A 20017-nucleotide genomic window follows, 5' to 3' on the forward strand; every position below is an offset into this window, starting at 1 on the left:
CACACACACACACACACACACACACACACACACACACACACACACACACACACACACACACACACACACACACACACACACAGCAGGACAAGCCAGGAGAAGTGTGCAAATAGAAAATTTCTTCATCCCTCCTCTCTAACTCGGCACATCAGCGGCTCATTAGAAAGTTCCTTTGACAGAGAATATGAGAGAATATGAGAGTGAAATGTCAGCAGCCATTATAACGACTCAGTTAATAAACTATCCCTGAGCCGTACCGTGGGGGCAAAGCACTTGCCCTGTCCGTCAGACTGGTCTAATGGAAACCCAGCATGAATTAAGAAGTGGCGGATGACAAAAGGGAACCACATACTAAACAAGGCCAGTTCACTACTTTTGGTACCAGTATAAGCATAGTATCGTAGCCGTCGTCACAACATCCCCAAAAAAGGTGAAACACGGCAGCATGGCGCATAGTGGTTAGCACGTTTGCCTCAAAGTCCGTTGGCAGTGGGGCAGAATCTTGCGTTGGACTTTTCATGTATTTCTGTTTGCGTGGGTAATCTGGCTGCCTCCTTCAAAAACATCCCCCCAGCCATTCTTCATTTGTGTGTGTGTGTGTGTGTGTGTGTGTGTTTTGTTGTTGCTGTCTTGTACAATACACAAACTCAATTCTGTAAACTAAACTTCTGATGAATTTACAACACTATCTAACGGTTGTTTATATAATAATTGTAAAATACTTAAATATTCATCCGTTAGCGTTTAAATTAACAGTTGAATCAATCAGTTAACAAGAACAAGTGATAACTGTAATTTAACAGCATAAAGCTATGGATTGCTGTAGATTTCTGGTGTTAGAACAGTATTTTTCTGTATTTCGAATAAATTGTAACATACTGTTAAATATTCATCCACATGCGTAAATTAACAGTAAATGGGTGCTGAAGAATAACCAACTGTAATTTAACAGTATAAAACATTTCCTGTCAAGCAGTGGTAATAGGCACCACATTCCTAACTCCGCCACTTAACAGAAAATACATTGCGCTTCTTTATTAATGTCTTGTGATAGAAAATGAAACTTCAAATGTGCCTCAGGAAACAGTTGTATTTTTCTGACTTTTCTAGATGGCACTGTCTGTTTAGTATTGGGCTGAAATCACACTAACTTGCTGTTTTTTAAACCACTTTATTTAGACCAAGAGTATGTTCTAGACGAGTCAAAAACTACAACAACTGGTAATGAAGCAAATCTGAAGCTTCATTTTCCCATCACTGATTGCAGGTGTTTCTAACACAACACCTTGCATTGAAATGAGCCAGGAGGATTTCGGGCACACTGTTTTGGCATATACAAGCCTAGAAACAAAGATGGGAACACCAGCTATTTATCAAACTTTACAATATTGCCCCGTTTCCCCATCACTACCTCAAAATGGGGCGTCAAGTTAGAAGCACAAGAAGATACACACTTTAAGTAAAATACAAGAAACGTCAACATATAGGGTGGCCACGTCTCAGCAGTTAGAGCAGATCCTCCTCAAAGCAAAGGGTCTGCTGTTTTAACCCTGATCTGTCCGAGTCATGCGACTTATGTGGCTACATACATGGTTTAGTACCGCCACAGGGTGAATGTGCGAGTGCATGAACAATATATCCATGGAAGGCGCTTTGAGTGTGTAACGGACATGTTATTCAATAGCAGATTTAAAATGTCTAAATTGGGGGCTACTGTAAAAATGTCAGAACATAGTTATCCTGTCAAGTACTGCTTGTAATTTATTGTTATTTTACTGTCAAGTTCTTGATATTGTAGTATTTCTACTTTAAAGGTAAATCAGTGAAGTAAGATAAGTTCTCTTTTGATCAACAGATATTGATGAGTGTGGACTCAATGAGACTTTGTGTAGTCCTCATGGTTTCTGTGAGAATAGATTGGGTTCATTCAGATGCCTCTGCGACCAGGGCTACCAAGAAAGCCAAGATGGCCAAAGCTGCACGGGTAAGTGTCCCATCTTATAATATAACGAAAGAAGTAGCCTACTTCAATTGAATGCAATATCTTCCCTTATAATAGAACGAAATCTTTGAATCCACCATAGGTTGACCTTTGTAAACTATGCACAGAAATCTAATACGTACAGTGAACTCTGTAATTTCGGTCACACGACAGTCGACCACCGATTTGTTTGCATAGATGTAAACATTTGACTCCTAAGAAATCACAAAAATAGACCTATCATGATGTGTTCACATTTGAAATCCACAAGTAGTCAGACCTGCGATTTAGCAGGGAATGAGCTTTTTCTTTTAGCAGCTCTCCGAGTCACAGAACTTGATGACTTGGAGTGTGGTCTTGAGTTTCTTCTTTTTAATTAAGCAGTATTTGTGTTCAAATGGGTGCCGCAACGGGCTTCCACGTCAGTGCATTATTCATGTCAAACAGAGTCGAGGGGATGTACTGATTTCATCCAGCACACTTTGCAATGTGTTGCTGCAAGGATCTCTGCTTCCTCCTCAAACCAAAAACATTTTATTGGTGACTAGTCTGTCAGTTAAAAAAAAAAAGAAGAAATAGCCTACGGGTAACAGAACTTTGTTCGATCTGGTTTGAGGTTACCATTCCTTAAGAGATCCGTAAACTTTTTGATGCTGTATGTGTTCTTGTATTGATTTAGAGCACGGAACATCCAGTGCTTCTTATTCAGACTGCTTACAAATTGTACGTTTGACCAGGAGGTTATGGATGCTGCAGCTTCCCTCAGGCTAATTGGAAACATGCTGCTCTGATTTACTCCTCGGCACGATGAACCTTCCCACATACTGCTATCCCAGTGGCAATTTACTTCACCGTAATCACCACAACGCTCTAATTCCATGCAGTGTGTGTTTTAAACACACAAACTTCCCATCTGTCATCTGGCAGCCCCGGCTAGGTTGCACCTAAATTCGGTCCAGCCAGCTGCCTCATTCACTGCCAAGCCTTCACTGCACTGCGGCTAGAACAGATGGACTCACTTACAAACAAGCACACGATCGTGCAGTGGTGGTTTACCGCGAACCATTTAGACTGCTTCTCGTCTAGCTGCCTTCCGTCCTTTCTGTCTATCCCCGCTCTCCTTGACACTTGTGTTTTCTATTATTTTTTCCCTCCCCTCATTGTCCACTTCATCTTACTTCAGTCTCTCATGGTCTTCTTGTGGTTTATCCCTTTGCACCGTGTAAAATCTCCATCAACCTTTCCATCTTAAATATCCTACATTTGACTTGAACGGGCAATTTAATTAGACGTTCCATGCTCGGCTCTGACATGAGGATGAATCTGTCAAGGAAACGCGGAGAGATTAACTGTGGCGGTCTAAATCCAAGGTCAGCTACCTTTGTCACACACTCGGAATTTAAAGTTTTATTTTCTGGAAAAGAGCCCAGGCCGCACACAAATGTCCATTTGTTAAGTACACAGACAAAAAGAGATGACAAAACTAGGAAGCAAAGAGTTTCAAAGGGAGACAAGAGTCTGGTGTTCCTGCCATGTCTGTTGCGCAGCATCCCCGATATTGATGATGATTGCTCACACTAATTGACACGGTCTTCTTTTTACACAACACCGCATATTGACTCATGTTCCTGAAATGTTTGCCTATTTATTCGAGATACCTCAAATAACACGAGTGCTTTCAACTCATCACCCTTGACATGTTTATACAACTTGACTGGAGTACAGTAAATATTCTCTAGTGCGGACTCGTGTTTGCGCTGTCCAATTTGTCCTGATAATAGAAATTCCTCATTTGGGAAATGAGCATGGTACATGTCCTTTATGAACCTGCAAGTATGTTGACAAAAATGCACGTGTAACAACACAATCAATAAAATACAAAAATATACTGTCCAAAAACATTATATAACAAAAACTGCAATACAGGTGTATCCAAAAAAAATCACAACAGTAAAATATGTACAGTATTTTAATGTTTATTTTTTTTGTCTTGGGGAAAAAAAATGTGTCTATTTTGGATTGTTTGGTTGGATGCATTCTTTGGTTTATGACAATGTTTGCCTGCGTGTCATACAGTTTTGTTGCTAGTTGCAAGTAACTGTCCCGTTGATCACCGATGTCTGGTAATTCTTGTGCATACTGATGGATTTGTTGCCATTTGCATTGCTTCCTCGCTGGATGGTGGCTTGTCATCAGGAGTTGAATCGATGCCTTGTTTTTTAAAGCTTCGTGGATTTGCGTCTTTCCGACCCCAAGTGTCTGCTGGATGCTTTTAACTTTGTGTCCAGCCTTGCTCAAACGGATGCATTTCACTCGCTCCGCTCCAGTCATGACAGTTCTTCTACGTTTCGATGCCATGATCTACACGACGTAAGTGAATAAAGTTAAAATCTTTCGCAATTGCAGTCAAACGCACGCCAATAAAAAGTCACTTACACGTCTTCGTTTCAAATCTGATGAATGTAAACGGCGAAGCGAACACGTTTCTTTGATCCTGTCGAGTGGGTGCTGCTTTTAAGCTAGTGCCACGTTCTACAGGACGTTAAGTGAATAAAGTTAAAATCATTCACAATTACAGTAAAAACGCACGCCAATAAAAACTTACTTACACGTCGTCGTTTCGAATCTGATGATCGAAAAACGCGAAGTGAAAATGTGTCTCGGTGTCGTCGTTCCGTAGCATCGGAGGGGCGTTGCGTTTATTTCAGCTCCCGCGGCATGACGTCTCAATCCACGTTACGGGTAAGTTCCGGTAACATGTAATATCGTAGTCAAAATGTTAATGCACAGGCTTTTGTTCCGGGTGAAGGATATTCCTTTTCATAGAATTCCGGGGATGGGAATATTTACTGTATACCCGTTAAATTCAACACAATTTGGAAGGTGGTTGATTAAAGTTGTTGATTAAAGGGTATAAGAATTTATGCCCATGAAATATTTGGATCTCACCAACTGTTTTTCACTTGATCATTATGGAGTGTTGTGTCAATAATTCTGAGGAGACAACTCTGTTGAATCCAATTTGGAATTAAGTGAAGGCGGTGAATATTTATGCAAGGCACTGTATATTACTGATACGGGAGGCGTGATTAATCTCGAGTTATTCATCAAAACTGCAGCAGTTTTGTAGAACTATTAATCGTCAAGGTCATGTGTTGACAGAAGGGACGCCACTAGGATGCGACAACTGCATAAACATGGAGGAAATTCACACCATCGTATGAAGTCGTGTTAAAAAAAATGCAAAGAAAAAAAATGTTCACACAAATGTATTAATCATTTAGATTTATGGCCCTAAAGGTGTAATGACCACTTCTTGCTGAAATATTCAAAACAAATGCACATTTGCAATATTGCTCCAGCCACCGGCCCTTTGCTGTCTCACATCTGCCATTGTCTGTACACCTCTCTGTGGTTCTCTTGTGTGGTGTCATGCATGCAGTACAAAATGGTAAAAACTGAATTCCTCCTTGAAGTTGAGCATTTGTATTTGATTACATATGTGGCATCCACCTATTGTAGTTTTCTTGATATTCAGCCCAGGTTGAAGATTCTCTAAGTCCTTCAAAGCCAAACTGTAAACTTTATTATTACTGTATTTTCCGCACAATAAGACGCTTTGGAGTAAAAGGAGCACCTTCAATGAATGGCCTATTTTAAAACTTTTTTCAGATATATGACGCACTGCATTATAAGGCACATAGAATAGAAGCTGCAATAGTGGCTGTGGTTGTCCTATGCATCCACCAGATGGAGCTACGCTAAGGGAATACACTACAATACAGCTTTATTTATACAGAGCATTTCCAACCACTGCAGCTGGAACAAAACCATGAGAACTGGTCACAAACATGGACATAAAACATATCAATACAAATGGCATTGCAAAACAAGAAATGAAAGACAATAGTGATGAAGACAATTGATTCAACAAAAAGGCACACCAAGCTTGCGGGTTCACATTCACAAGGGGCTAAATGTCCTTTCAAGTCCTGCTTGTCTCCTTCTTCCTTCGTTTAGGAAGTAGTTAGCCCCTTAAAGTTAGGATGTCCCTTAAAGGCTGCACAGAGCTCAGAAAGTAGTTTTCTGTTTGAGTGTGTGTTGGCGAATGCACACGTCAATTAGTGTCAGACAGAACCCTTTTATGTTATAAATGGCTCCTGCTAATAATCACCACTAGATGGCATCGGAACACTGACAGGAAAACAACTCAATGGGGACTATAACAGACTGTAACTAACGCCATATCAATGGCGGATGCTGGTCTGTCAAGGAGGGGAAGCTCAATTTCGGCCTACATCATAAAATGTGTCCTTTTTTTTTATACGTGAATTCTACTCTCCATTCCTTTTCAAGAAAATAATCTGTGACCCTGTCATACCAACAAGGCGTCTTTTCCTGGGTCTTAACTGTGGTGATATAAGTCAGTCTGCGAACACAAGAAACTACAATAAAACACACCAGAAATAAAATATTAATCTGTCGCTCGTCGTTTTCAACAAAGAGAGTGTCGCTAAGATTCATCGAATAAGTCTCCAGTTCAACTCAGAACAGAATGAGAATTGAAAAATGCTCCCACGGACCCCAAAAGATCGGTGATTGGCTCATTTCGCTGTCAATCTAAAAGAGATTCTGCCTCAGACAGATCATCCAATCATCATTCAGAAAAGCTCAGCGTCCGGGCCAGCCCATAAACGCCCACTGTCCATAGACTCCCAGAGACGCTGAGCGTCCGATGGGCGGGACAAAACCAGCATTTATCCAAACTCGTCTCGTTTCAATGCATTGGGACAACCTACCCTGAACTCTCTCGACACCCAGCGTCCGCGCTGGAGACGCTCAGCGTCCACACAGTTTAAAGCACCGTGAAGCTGCGGGAATGAATGAGAAGAGAGTCGCGTCGTAACTAAAAAGCTGATTCAGAACAAAATTTGAGCGAGTTGTAGCACATATTTAGTCAATGACATGTACACACCATTGTATGTACACACATATATTTGATCACTTGTCTTTTGACATTTTAGGGGAAGCTGAGCGTCCCTTGCAGTCTTAGAGCAATCGCCTCTGCGCCATATATAAGGCGCATGGGATTATGGGCGCACTGTCGGGTTTTGGGAAAATTTAATGCTTTTAGGTACGCCTTATGGTGCGGAAAATACGGTACTCTTATGTATTGCACACTATACCTGATGTTTTTTCTGTTATTGCTGGATTTGAATGGATAAAGACAACATACTAAGCATAGAAACACAATCGTTTATTTTTTTCAACTCTCATTCCGCTACAGATGTTAATGAGTGTGAGCTGCTCAGTAGTGTCTGTGGAGAAGCTCAGTGTGTGAACATAGATGGTTCCTTCGTCTGCACGTGTCCCAGCGGCCAAGAGTATAACGTCATGGTCGCCAGATGTGAGCCCGTTCCCACAGGTGAGGAATTTTTGGTCTTGTAAATGAAGTACCTCCTGAAGTACTGTACTGGAAATGTCTTCGTCAAGATGAACTTGGAACGTGAATGAGCATCATTTGTAATCTGAGGCGACATCAGGTGGCTGAAGGCGAGCTCAGCAGGAGTCAGGGAAACACAACCATTTACATTCCACACCTGCTGCTAACCAATTTGAATAATTCAGTGCATTTTGGGATGTGCAAGTAAGCCAGTTTTCCCTCCCATTTTTCCCGGAATCTCACTAAACATTGAAATCTTTACTATATGCCAGCCATTGACCTCATTTTCACTCTTCCAATGCCAAGAACATCATCGAAAGTGGTTGTATAGAAAATGCTCATAAGGCCTCAGTTTTTGAGGTTAATAGTGTCAAATGGATGTGCACTTGTGGTCATCTGTTTCTTCACTTTGCACGAATGACATGAATCACAACATTTAAGACTTTCCGCCGCAACGCATCTCTTCTGCTGTGTCTTCACCTTCCAGTGTCATCAGTCGAGCGAAAAGAATGCTACTTCCATCTGAATGATGAAAACTTGTGTGAGAGTGTGCTTACAAGCCATGTCACCCTGCAAGAGTGCTGCTGCACACTGGGAGCCGGCTGGGGTGACAACTGTGAGGTTTACCCTTGTCCTGTCAATGGCACAGGTAAGTTTTTTGGCCTGGAAATGATAATACAACATAGAGTACCAGTTGCATAAAAATCCGACTTGAAAATGATGTTATGAACTGAATCGAATTTGTGGGAACTGCAAGGGTCGTATCAGATGCATACTGAAGCGTTGTTATTACGTTGTTGCATATTTCCGATTACTTCATTTATTTAGTTATTTTGCGAATGTCGCTGCATCTGCCCTTTGTCTGTTCAGCATTTCTTCTTACCTAAACCGAAAGTGATGCTCAGTTTACAGGATAATGGTGAAGATTTTTCAAGGGGAAGCATTTGCATAAAATAATTTACAAATACAAATAGAAAATGATCTCAAAAATGTTACGTTTTGTTGACACATCATTTTTTTTCATGTCTTTTTAAGGTCCCCTTGGTGGTCTTTATGATTCTAGATTAGCATGATAATCTATTAATTGATCAAATTCTGTCAATTGCGTGGAATTGATTGTTGATGAAAACTGAGTGCATGACTTGGCTGCTCGTGGCAGTGGTGCTGTTGATTCAGACTCATCAAGTTTGTGGCCTGCAGAATAACAATATGAAGCCAACTATGGCCTGCATCCATGCAGGCTGCTCTGATGTCACAACTGCTTGCTCCAGCATGATTCTGCTCAATAGGACACTTCCATGGAAACAGAAAACATAGATATTGAAGGTTACAAAAAAAAGGTGTTAAATGAAAGTTGAGGTGCCTCATTATTTATTGATCATGTAAAATATATTCACTTTACAGTCCAGTATTTCTCATTTTCTTCCATAAATCCATATTATTAAGGCTGCACGACACTGGAAAAATATGCAGTATGGGTGTTGAGTCCCGCAATATCGATAGTATTGCGCTATTTAACCCATTCATGCACCCTGCAACCCGTTCACATGATAAGCTGTCCACTGTAGTAACCACTCTGCCTGAAAGTGTTAACATATACCGAAAGAAATTGCATCTTAATTATGATTATGATGATGTTTCTGATGATGATGATTATCAAACGAAAGATTTATTTTTTCATGAGAAAATATAAGCAGGCTCAATGCATTCTTATCTAATCAAGTCTTTTTTTTTGTGTGTGTGTAAGTAATGCCCCAAGATAATGTTCTCCAATTGGATGGCAATGTGCATTTAAGGTTTGGTCTGATTGCTCATGGTCAGATCACAGCATACATTTCCAGATGAATTTTTTCGCACGTCTTTGCGATACGCCATTTTGCACATGCTATTATCGCGATGATGATATATTTGCGCGATGTTATGCTTGATCAGTTGGAAAGCAGCAAAACAGTGCAGGACTGATTAAATGCAGCCGGTTGTGACATCTGTCCATTCTAAAAACTGATCTTCATACTGGCAAGCTAGTGGTCAGCACTTGGAGTACAGCAGAAAAGCAGTTTGCTAGCTATTGTGTTGAGCACGCTGTAGTCACAGAGCTAGCAAACTTGAATATTGGGTGACACTTGTTTGAGCTTTGTCTCACTGATACGATTTGAAAAAGTGCCAAAAATCATTCCAGATATTGAGACATTATATTTCGCACTCGAATTCCATGAACTGAGCTTTTCAAGCAGCGGATTTTTTTTTTTTTTTTTTTTTTTTGCCGAATTAATATCCAAATCCCTGCCTCATTTCAGACCAGTTCAACCAGATGTGTCCGTCTGGAAAAGGATTTATCCCAAGTGGAGATTTGCCTTATGAAGTCCCGACAGCTGAGAGCTACAAAAGTAAGCTAAGAAAACAAATCCTATCGCTTGGGGTGTGACATTTCATGAAAAAAATTTGTCAGTGTCGTAATTACAATTCTTTGACCTTGTACGTTGTGTGCAGCTGCGTGCCGAACATTTTCTGAAACGACTGTAAGCTCAAATTGCACATCGTGACTATTGACATGCCTTTTTCAGATGCAGACGAGTGCATGCTGTTCGGTCAGGAGGTGTGCAAAGGAGGCTTCTGTCAGGACACGGTGGGCAGCTACGAGTGTTACTGCAAGACGGGACAAGACTACGACCCTGCCAAACTGGAGTGCAGAGGTGTGCTTTCACCCATATACTGGATAAAATTTTCTGTCAAATAATTTAACAGCTGTGATGCAGGCGAAGATGTGGGTTCAGATATCAGCCCTGACCTTTCTGTGTGAATTGGGTTTGAATTGTGTTCTCATTTGCGTGGGCTTTCCATGCATTTTTTTGGTCAACCAAAGAATCGAAAATGCCCATTGGTGTGAGTGCGAAAGAAAGATCATTTGCCTCCACCTCTCACCCAAAGTCAACTGGATAAACTCCAGCTCCTGGATAAGCCATAGAAAATGGACAGATAGATCGTTAGTGTCACACCAAAGGATTTTTTTTTCATTCTAGTGTTGAGTGTTTTACCACAAAGTAATCCACGTTTTGTTTTATCTCTAATTCTTTTCTGCTAGACATAAATGAGTGCCTTGATGAGTCGGTGTGTGTTGGCGCTCAGTGTTTGAACACCGAAGGGTCATACATTTGTTTCTGTAATCACCCTATGGTGTTGGATCCCAACAGTAACAGCTGCATCTTTGTTCCTGATGTAGCAGGTAAGATTTACGTTTTTGCTCTACTAAAGCTAGACGAACAAACTAGAACATGATTTTCGCACATATTTTGGATCGATGTTTAACCCTTTCAGGGACAGCGGTTACTACAGTGGACATCTTATCATGTTATCAGGTCACAGGGTGCATGAAAAAGTTAAAAGAAGTGTGTGTGTGTGTGTGTGTGTGTGTGTGTGTGTGTGTGTGTGTGTGTGTGTGTGTGTGTCCGTCCCTGCCCCCAGACCAACATGAGGTGGGGCAGATGGACTTCCAAGGTATCTGCTGGCAGAAGGTGACAGAATCCATGACATGTACTCTGCCGGTGGGTCACGACAGGAAGACAACATTCACAGAGTGCTGCTGTCTCTTTGGAGAGGCATGGGGAATGGACTGTGCCTTATGCCCGCCCAAAAACACAGGTACACTATGCCGTATAATAAACAGGACACTGTTACTGTTACAGTATGTCGTACCAGGTTGAATCTGCCACACGATCTGGGATTTTTTATTTGACTGCAAATGACAAAACCGGGCCGAGAAAGTGGCTTTTGGACATTGGCTTTTGCAGCAGTAATCTGCTGTAAGCGCTCCTAATTTGCGATCGAGCGACTCCCTCCCACACAATGCTCCTGTTGTCCTCTCAGCTGCTGGCACTCGTTGATCTTCATTTGCACCTTGTCCAATACTCTGGCTGGTAAATGGAGAGGTGATTGTTTCAAATTTGCTCTGCTCTTTTGAGTTTTCATCAAGTGCACCCAAGAACTTTTTATACCTCATCAGCAGTCCAGTCTTAATTTCTTGCCTTAATGTGTTTCTCCTTTGTGATACGACCCTGCAGCTTGTATGGTTGTAGTTCCAGAGAAGCATCTTGTGCACCCATGATCTCTGTGCTGTACTTCAGGCCACTATCCCATACCTTATTTAAATTAATTACCGATTCCTTCATTATAACCACTTGCTCTGTCGATCAGTTTACAGACTTAGTCCTCCACAAGATTTCTTCTTCCTCTTTGGGTTTTCATCTGTTGAGTCTCATGGGACCATGATGCATCGTGACGAGTATTAGTATCATCCATGTCCTCCTGTAATCATTTTATTATTGCCACTGGGTATTGTTCAGTTATGTTCATGGCCGGGTGGCACGGTGGTCGACTGGTTAGCATAACCGGCATCACAGTGCAGGGGTGAGGGGTTCGAATCTGGCCTTCCCCCTTCCCGTGTGGAGTTTGCATATTCTCCCTGTGCCTGTGTGGGTTTTCTCCAGGTACTCTGGCTTCCACTTACACTCGTGGTAGGTTAATGGAACACTCTCAATTGTCCGTAGGTGTGATTGTGAGTGTAAATAATAGGTTGTCTATGTGTGCCCTGCATTTGGCTGGCAACCAGTTCAGGGTGTACCCCGCCTATTGCCCACAGATGGCTGGGATAGGCTCCAGCACAGCCGCAACCCTGGGGCAGCGTTTCCATTTGAAATAAACTGGTGGTTTCTTAACTCCGGCATCGTCTGGCCTGCATGGACCGGCCATGAGGTCTTTTAGCAGATTTGGATTGCGTACCACAGTCGGTCTCTTCTTACATATAGATGAGTGGTGTTGTTCAGCTGTTTTGATCCAGACTTAGTGTGGATAGATGTGATTAGCTGCATGAACAACCTCGGGCTGCATTGCTTTGTTTTTAACAGATTTTACATTTTAAAAGTTTTTATAAGTTCATTGAGTTACCTGGCTTTTAATCAAGGTTTTTTTTTTTTTAAGTCCTATGCTAGTTTGAATGGCACTGGACTTTGACTGTTAACCAATATTGGTAGCTAATGGAGCCTTTGGTTCGAGTTCAGTGCTATTCTTGGTTGAGTTTGGTTGTCTTGGTAATGTATTAGGCTCGCAATGTCTTTTTGCTTATTTTTGCCAAGTACTGTAGTGTTTTTTTCCCCGAAAATATCCTAAACTTTTTTTCTGTTTTTTTCTTTTTGCTGTCTTAGCTGATTATGCGTCCATGTGTAACCTTGCCGGGCGGCATCCTTACGGCCACGATGCTCTTGTCGCTGGTCCAGTGGATGAATATGAAGTGAGCCCGGACTATTCACCATCACCTGAGGAGCATCCCGCTTTGCCGTTTTATGACAATGAGGAATGTAAGTACCTGTATTTCTATTTGCAAGAAATTTTTCACAACAAGGGGTTTTTCACTGCAGCAAATTTGATCTCAGATGTAGGCACACACACACACACACACACACACACACACACACACACACACACACACACACACACACACACCCACCTCCATGTAAAGACCTCCAAACACCCCATTCACTTTCACTTACATCAATTTCTTGGATAATGTCTTTTATTTTGCTTCCTCCGTCTTTCATTTTGATCACTTTTACCCTCTCTTCCAGCGTCAGAGCTCTTCTTGCCTTAGCTGCTTGACATCCAAAGGTCCGTTTTGTAGCCATTTTAGCAATGCAACGTTCTTGCTGCGTCTGAAACTAACAATAACAAATACTTCCTGGACTACTGTGCATGTGTAAACCAGTGTGGTGGTTGCTGTTGCCGTTTCCGAACGAAGCAGTAGAGGTCGCTATTGGATTAGACTTCGTTGTAGTGAATCTCGTCGCGAGGCAAGAGCAGAGAAAAAGATTTTGTATAACGCAACAGGGTTGTTTTTCGTTGTATGGGGGGGCAGGAGAGTGGGAATGGTGTTAATGCATGAAGATTTTTTCACACTAGGGGGTATTTTCGCCCATGTAGGTTTCATTGTAGAGGAGTTTCACTGTACATATAGCTTTCACAATAGTTGAACTGATGAATTTTGGAAAACAAGGTCCATTGATTGGAATTTTGTAGTTACGTGGAAGCTGTAATGACCCAATTATAATTGAAGAAAATTGTCTTTTGCAATAAATGTATTTATTCTTAACTGAATTACTTCAAACATGAGTGAGTTAGAGGTACTAACAACAATGTTCTGCTCTTTTCACACCTGTAGCCAAATATCCATCTATTTTCTAATCCGCTTCTTCTCACAAGGGTCACGGGGTGTGCTCGAGCCTATCCCAGCTGTCTTTGGGCAGTAGGCGGGGGACACACTGAACTGGTTGCCAGTCAAGCGCAGGGCACACATAGACGAACGACCATTCGCACACATACACAATCACACCTAGGGACAATTTCGAGCGTTCCATTAACCTGCCATGCATGTTTTTGGAATGTGGGAGGAAACCGGAGTGCCCAGAGAAAACCCACGCAAGCACGGGGAGAACGTGCAAACTCCACAAAGGAAAGCTGGGGCTTGTAATCGAAACCTGCACCTCTGCACAGTGAGGTGGACGTGCTAACCAGTAGACCATGGGCTGCCCTGTCGCCAAATATGATGACGTTTACATTTTCAAGAGGAGGGAGGCTACAGGACAGGCTACAGTCGAAATTGGCGAGATTTGTCATTTTGGAAAAACAGTTGTTCAAGTGCACACTCAAAGTCACTAAATTGGCAACACCATGTAAACCGCATTGTCACTATTCCTCCGACTGGCAGGTTAGCCAAACTGCATCAATCACTCACATTGGCAAACTACAGGCACATGTTGGTGGAAACATTCAACTTTGGACATTCTGCTGTACAGGGTCCTCAATTTACTCATTAAATGTCAACAGGATTGTCAGTGTTGATTTAAAAAGGTATTCAGATACAGTAACTAGTTCCATGTTCAAAATGTACTGTAGTTCGCAATGTAATCCAGGTTCCATTGATTACGTTGAACTACCTTTGGATTACTCCAATATGAAAAAAGAACAAAACAAATTACGTGTGTGTGTGTGTGTGTGTATATATATATATATATATATATATATATATATATATATATATATATACACACACATAAACACACACACATTTCCCCCCTGTGTTCTGGATGTCCAAGAAGCATGATTTTGGAATATAGGAGGATGCCGGAGCATCCAAAGTATGAATCCAAACATAAGAATTGTGAGGCAGACGCGGTAACCACTTGTTTACCGTGCTGCTGCAGATAGATAGATGACTTTATCCCATGAGGGAAATTGCGATAGATGTTGTTTGGTTTTTTTTTTTTTTTAGTTTCATAAAGTTTTTCATACCTTGCCACATGAACAGTGTTTGGTATAACTTGTGACATGGAAAAACAGGACAAATTAATCTTCTGAAGACAAACTTAGCAGTTAATTTAATGCCCCGCACCTGTCTCACACATGCACACAAATAATCACACATTTTAATAACTGTACAATAACTCTGCATCTGACCGTTATTTCTGAAACTGTCATTGATTACAGTTATCCTGATATACATAATATACCGTAAATTCCGGGCTACAGACCGCACCTGATTAAGAGCCGCATGCTCAGATTTATGAAGAAAAATCAATTTTGTCATTATATGCGCCGCACCATACTATAAACCGCTGGCCAATGAGTAGACGGGGGTTTGATTCTGCGTCCCTGCGGCCTGGAGCGCCTCCGGGTGAGGCCGCAGACACGGTCCCCCGCTGAACCCCCGCAGAAAAAATTTCTTAAGGTTAAAATAATCTCCATATTTTTATGAGCATGATAAATGCATTTGTACAACGAAATTACGCTGAAACACATAATAAGAGGCCAGACAAAGAGAGATCTTGATGCGCATTTGCGTAATTACGAGGAGAAATACTGCAGCCCACTAGGCTTTAAATAGAATAATGCAAATCATATAAATGGGAAAAGATATATGAAATTATTTCTATAGTCAGCCGCTTAAAAATGATCATCGGTGGCAGCTTTAGGCCAGATGCTGCGCAGCTCAAAACACAGGTACAATGTGTTCTCTCGTGGCCGCTTGTTTTTAGTATGACGGAGGAGTCACCTTTTTTATTTCCAGTCCGAGTGAGAGGCAAATCAAATGTGCATGGGTCTTTTTGGTTGTCTTTTTACACTGGCTCAGTTCTTCTTGCCGGAGCCTCCACCTTCGCACCATCGACTCGTCTATGCCAAGATTACGGGCAGCAGCTCGATTTCCTTCTTTAACTGCCAGAGTGATCGCTTTTAGTTTAAAAGCTGCATCATATGCTTTTCGTCTGGTATTCTCCATGTTGATCAGGGTTAGAAGAAAGACTGAAATAAGGAAGTTGTGATTACCGGTAATCATACAATTTCATTGGACCCCTGTGTACTACTCATTCATTTTATTGGTCGACTGTTGCCAGGTAACACATTTTTCCCCGCTCCGGCGAGAAGAGTGGAAGTTGTGATTAGTCATACAATCTCATTGGACCTCAGTGAACTACTCATTCATTTTATTGGTCCATGTTTTTCCCACGATGGAAAAAAAATCATTAAAAAGCCACTTCATCTTACACGCCACAGTGTTGAAAGTGTGGAAAAAAAGTAGTGTCTTGTAATCCGGAATTTACGGTATGTATATATCATGAATACATGTACTGATATACAGTCATGTACTGTATATTCAGTTACTCCCAAGTCTGATTGAAACAATGTTCAGGTGAAAAGAATCAACCTTCTATTTGGGCTCCAGAACAGGGAGGTTTGCCTCCACCTTGTTGTGGAACAGAATGTGACTTGTGTAACTTTTCTTATTACACACACACACACACACACACACACACACACACACAGAGCCATCTTTTGTGTGACTCGATCCTAGTTTTATCTGAGTGTTTCCACTAAACAGTTAATGAATGAAAAAGGGGCACACTGACCGGCCAGCTTTCCTCACTGACCACAAATGTCACCCAAAGTTGTTCTTCAGTGCTTTGCTGCCATCTTGTGTGAGTAATGTTGCAGTTTGCCCCTTCTAACAGGATCCTGACATTGCGCATCAGTATTATGGGGTTACAGAGTGGGAGGAATATGTTACAAAGTGGTCCGATGTTCATCTTTATGTAGTGGAGAAACCTACTGTTTTCACTGCTCGGGCAATTGTCAACAGAAAGGAGAATTACATCTTCACAGCTACCTACTTGCATGGCAAAGTGAGTCATGTAGACCAGGGGTCCCCAACCTTTTTTGCCCCACGGACCGGTTTATGTCAGACAATATTTTCAGGGACCGGCATTTAAGGTGTGGCGGAAATAATACAACAAAATAATATGGTATGAGCTGCATGGAAACTGTGGTGTTTTCGAAATATCATAATAAACACAAGGAGCGTCTAATCTGGCCGCAACACTCTCTCTGATCGCAATGGTAATGTTTAATGCCTTCAAAATACGATACAACGCAAATTCAAAGTGCATGAAAATGACGACTCACCACAGCCCCGAGCTTGATTTTCTGCAACCAGACGGTCCCATCTCGGGGTAATAGGAGACAATGACACCTCAAGTGTGTGTTTTATGTCCAGTCTACTTCGTAATTTTGTTTTAGTCGCCGTTGCTGCAGAAAACCCCCTCCTCACACAGGTAGCATGTGGGAAATAGAAACAGTGCTACTGTGGCGATCTCAGAATATTCAGCCATAACTTTAATCCAGTTGTCTCGAACGTACTTTTAACGCCGCCGTCATTTGCGCTCTCCAGCAGTTTTATTACTCATTTTGCGAGCTCTATAAATAAAACGGAATTAAGGCAAGTTCTTTCTGTTCGGCCCGGTACCAAATGCCCTGCGGACCGGTACCGGTCCGCGGACCGGCGGTTGGGGACCCCTGATGTAGACGGCTTGTCTTCTATTTTTTTTTTTTTTTTTAATTTATGCTTGTTAAATAAAGAGAACTGGGAGTCGCATCAAATTGTTATGATGATGATCTCGTGAGACCGCAATGTCGGGCTACTTTTCAGTTGCTGAGGTGTTCTAGGATGCCCATTTAAAACGGTTAAGGTAAACATCACATACAAGACTCAACAGCTTAACTTACATGGAGCTAGTGTGCACCAAAGTTCATTGCTGAATGAGTTAGCTACCAGTTACGAGCTAGCACTAGTAGCAAACACCTTGCCATTATTTCTAATTTAATCAAGTATTGTAATTACAAACATTATTGATCTGCCAAGTATAATCAAATAACCCTTCTAAATAATAAATACGACGTTGGCGAACTCACAACCGTACATTGTATATATCGTGCAATTGACTGATGACCCGTCCAGGGTGTACAGTCTCTCTCCATCTCACCCGTGACCTTTACGAGGACAAGCGGTCTTGATAATGGATGAATGACTCAACTGTATTTATAGAGCACTTTAAAACAACCACCTTCCATCCCCTCTGAGCCGCCGCATAGTTCTTGGTACCTCTAATAATGTCTGGTCCGCAGACCTGAGGCGCCGGGTAGGTGTGTAGGGCGCAGGAGCTCAGAGAGGTAAGGTGGAGCGAAGCCATTTTGAGATTTGAAAACAAATAATAGGATCTTAAAAAGAACTCTAAAATGTCTAGGGAGCCAGTGAAGGGATGCCAGAGTAGGAGTTATCTGTTCCCTCTTACAAGTACCAGTCAAGAGGCAAGCAGCAGCATTGTGGACCAACTGGAGATGCTGATTGGAGGATTGGCTGACTTCAAAGTAAAGTGCATTATAGTAATCCAGCCGGGATTACTGTTGGTGGTACATACACTGCAAAACCATAGGAACACAAAGTTTTGTTAGACATGATCAAGTTTTGAAATTTGAGTTTACTAAGACATGAAGATGACAGATTCATTTTCTGTTTTGGTCCAGACTAAGAACCAAATTACCGGCATCCTTCACGACATTCATTTCAAAAATGCAAACTTTGTCATCATTAATTTGACAGACCCATTCAAGGCATTCGAGGGCTTGCGAGCAGAGGAGTGCGGCATATTGAATGGCTGCGAAAACGGTCGATGTGTTCGAGTCCAAGAGGGTTATACCTGTGAATGCTTTGATGGCTACACGTTGGACCCGCCTCGCATGGCCTGCATCGGTAAGAGCCAAGTCCATATGCAACGCACGCACAGGGCACAATGTCGTTCCGCTGAAATGACTTCATATTATTACTGACGTGGCTCTCTTTTGTCTATCCCCCAGATGTAAACGAATGTTCGGAACTCAACGATCGCATGTCGCTGTGTAAAAATGCAAGATGCATCAACACAGTGGGTTCCTACCGGTGTGTATGCCTGCCAGGCTTCACTCCCTCTGAAAAACCAAACTATTGTTTGGAGACAGTGACACGCCAAACATCGGCACACACACAGTGAGTGTGAATTGACTGGACTGGGCCATAAGAGACTGAAACACACACACACACACACACACACACACACACACACACACACACACACACACACACACACACACACACACACACATACATACGTACACATCTCCCGAAAGAGCATTTTTGAGAAGAGCAGCTTCAAAAAAAGTTCTCAGATTCAATCAGCAACATGAGTGAAATCTTCCTGGTTTGGTTTCTAGCAAATTTGCCCAAATTGCAAAACACTTGAAACATATCTGAACATTGCACTCATATGAGTCTCATTTTCTTTCTGCATTCCCCATCTGTTCACTGTGAGTGTGATGACTGACTTCTTCTATTTAATAGATTTGAAATATATATATATGACATTTTTAATACTTAATGTGGGTGTTTTTGAATAAACTAAAATGTATGATCTCATAGGTGGTATGTTAATTTGACTATAAATATTACATTGCCTTCACCTCGTTTGTCATGTCATTTCAAGAAATGTTCTTTACACAGAGTGTTACTTCAAAAGCTGAACCCCAAATTTTTCATGGGTCACCCTGCCACCAACATTAAATGTATGTTAACCATACCATGGACCCCTAAGGAAAATGTAGTCTTCGATTACCTAACAGGCACAGTTTTTAAATGTGGGAGGCAACTGGAGTACCTGGAGAAAACCCACATAACCATAGAGAGAACTTGCAAACTCCCCAAAGGAATGGCCAGGGCCAAGAATCGCACCACTCCAATCCTGGAATGCCGAGGCAAATGTGTTCACCGCTTGTCAATCATGCACATGCTAACATCAGCTGATAGTTTTGACTGCCATTGAACTTGCCTTTGAGCTCCAACAGGAAGCACGAACGAGGGTTGGAAAGTTTTCCAATTTGAATGTAAAAGTAATTATTTGACCCTGTAATGTCAAAAGGTCAAATGACAATGACACCCCTTTGCAGATCGATAGTTATTTTGCTCATGTGCCTTCTTCACATGATGCAGTGGTAACTCGAAAATGGCTTTTTTTTTTTTTTTTTTACTTCAAAGCTTAGCCTGTTTCTTATGTTCCTACAGAGTTGATGCCCTCGGAACACGCGTTTGCTTTTTTTGCTTTCATATCGAAGAGAACATTCGACAAATGCACTTTTTCATGTACAGCAAAAGCCCGTTCACATAGTCTGCATGCAACGCCCAAGAT

The 20017-nt window shown here is 41.7% G+C and overlaps 1 protein-coding gene across 6 annotated transcripts in view; it reads left to right on the top strand.

The window, feature by feature from the left end:
- ltbp1 (latent transforming growth factor beta binding protein 1) overlaps positions 1-19294 on the top strand; it is a 96270-nt gene extending 76976 nt beyond the window's left edge. For all 6 annotated transcript variants that reach the window (XM_019882124.1, XM_019882126.1, XM_019882127.1 and 3 more), the window contains 10 exons: positions 1856-1984; positions 7269-7406; positions 7912-8073; positions 9722-9811; positions 9989-10117; positions 10507-10647; positions 10887-11063; positions 12623-12775; positions 18403-18552; positions 18657-19294. In XM_019882124.1, coding sequence (XP_019737683.1) covers positions 1856-1984; positions 7269-7406; positions 7912-8073; positions 9722-9811; positions 9989-10117; positions 10507-10647; positions 10887-11063; positions 12623-12775; positions 18403-18552; positions 18657-18829 — 1442 coding nt within the window. In that variant the 3' untranslated portion in view covers positions 18830-19294. The remainder of the gene's footprint in view (positions 1-1855; positions 1985-7268; positions 7407-7911; positions 8074-9721; positions 9812-9988; positions 10118-10506; positions 10648-10886; positions 11064-12622; positions 12776-18402; positions 18553-18656) is intronic.
- Positions 19295-20017: the final 723 nt, after the last annotated feature.

This window comes from Hippocampus comes, unplaced genomic scaffold, assembly GCF_001891065.2.
Source record: "Hippocampus comes isolate QL1 unplaced genomic scaffold, H_comes_QL1_v1.1 scaffold36, whole genome shotgun sequence".
In the NCBI taxonomy this organism is placed as follows: Eukaryota; Metazoa; Chordata; class Actinopteri; order Syngnathiformes; family Syngnathidae; genus Hippocampus; species Hippocampus comes.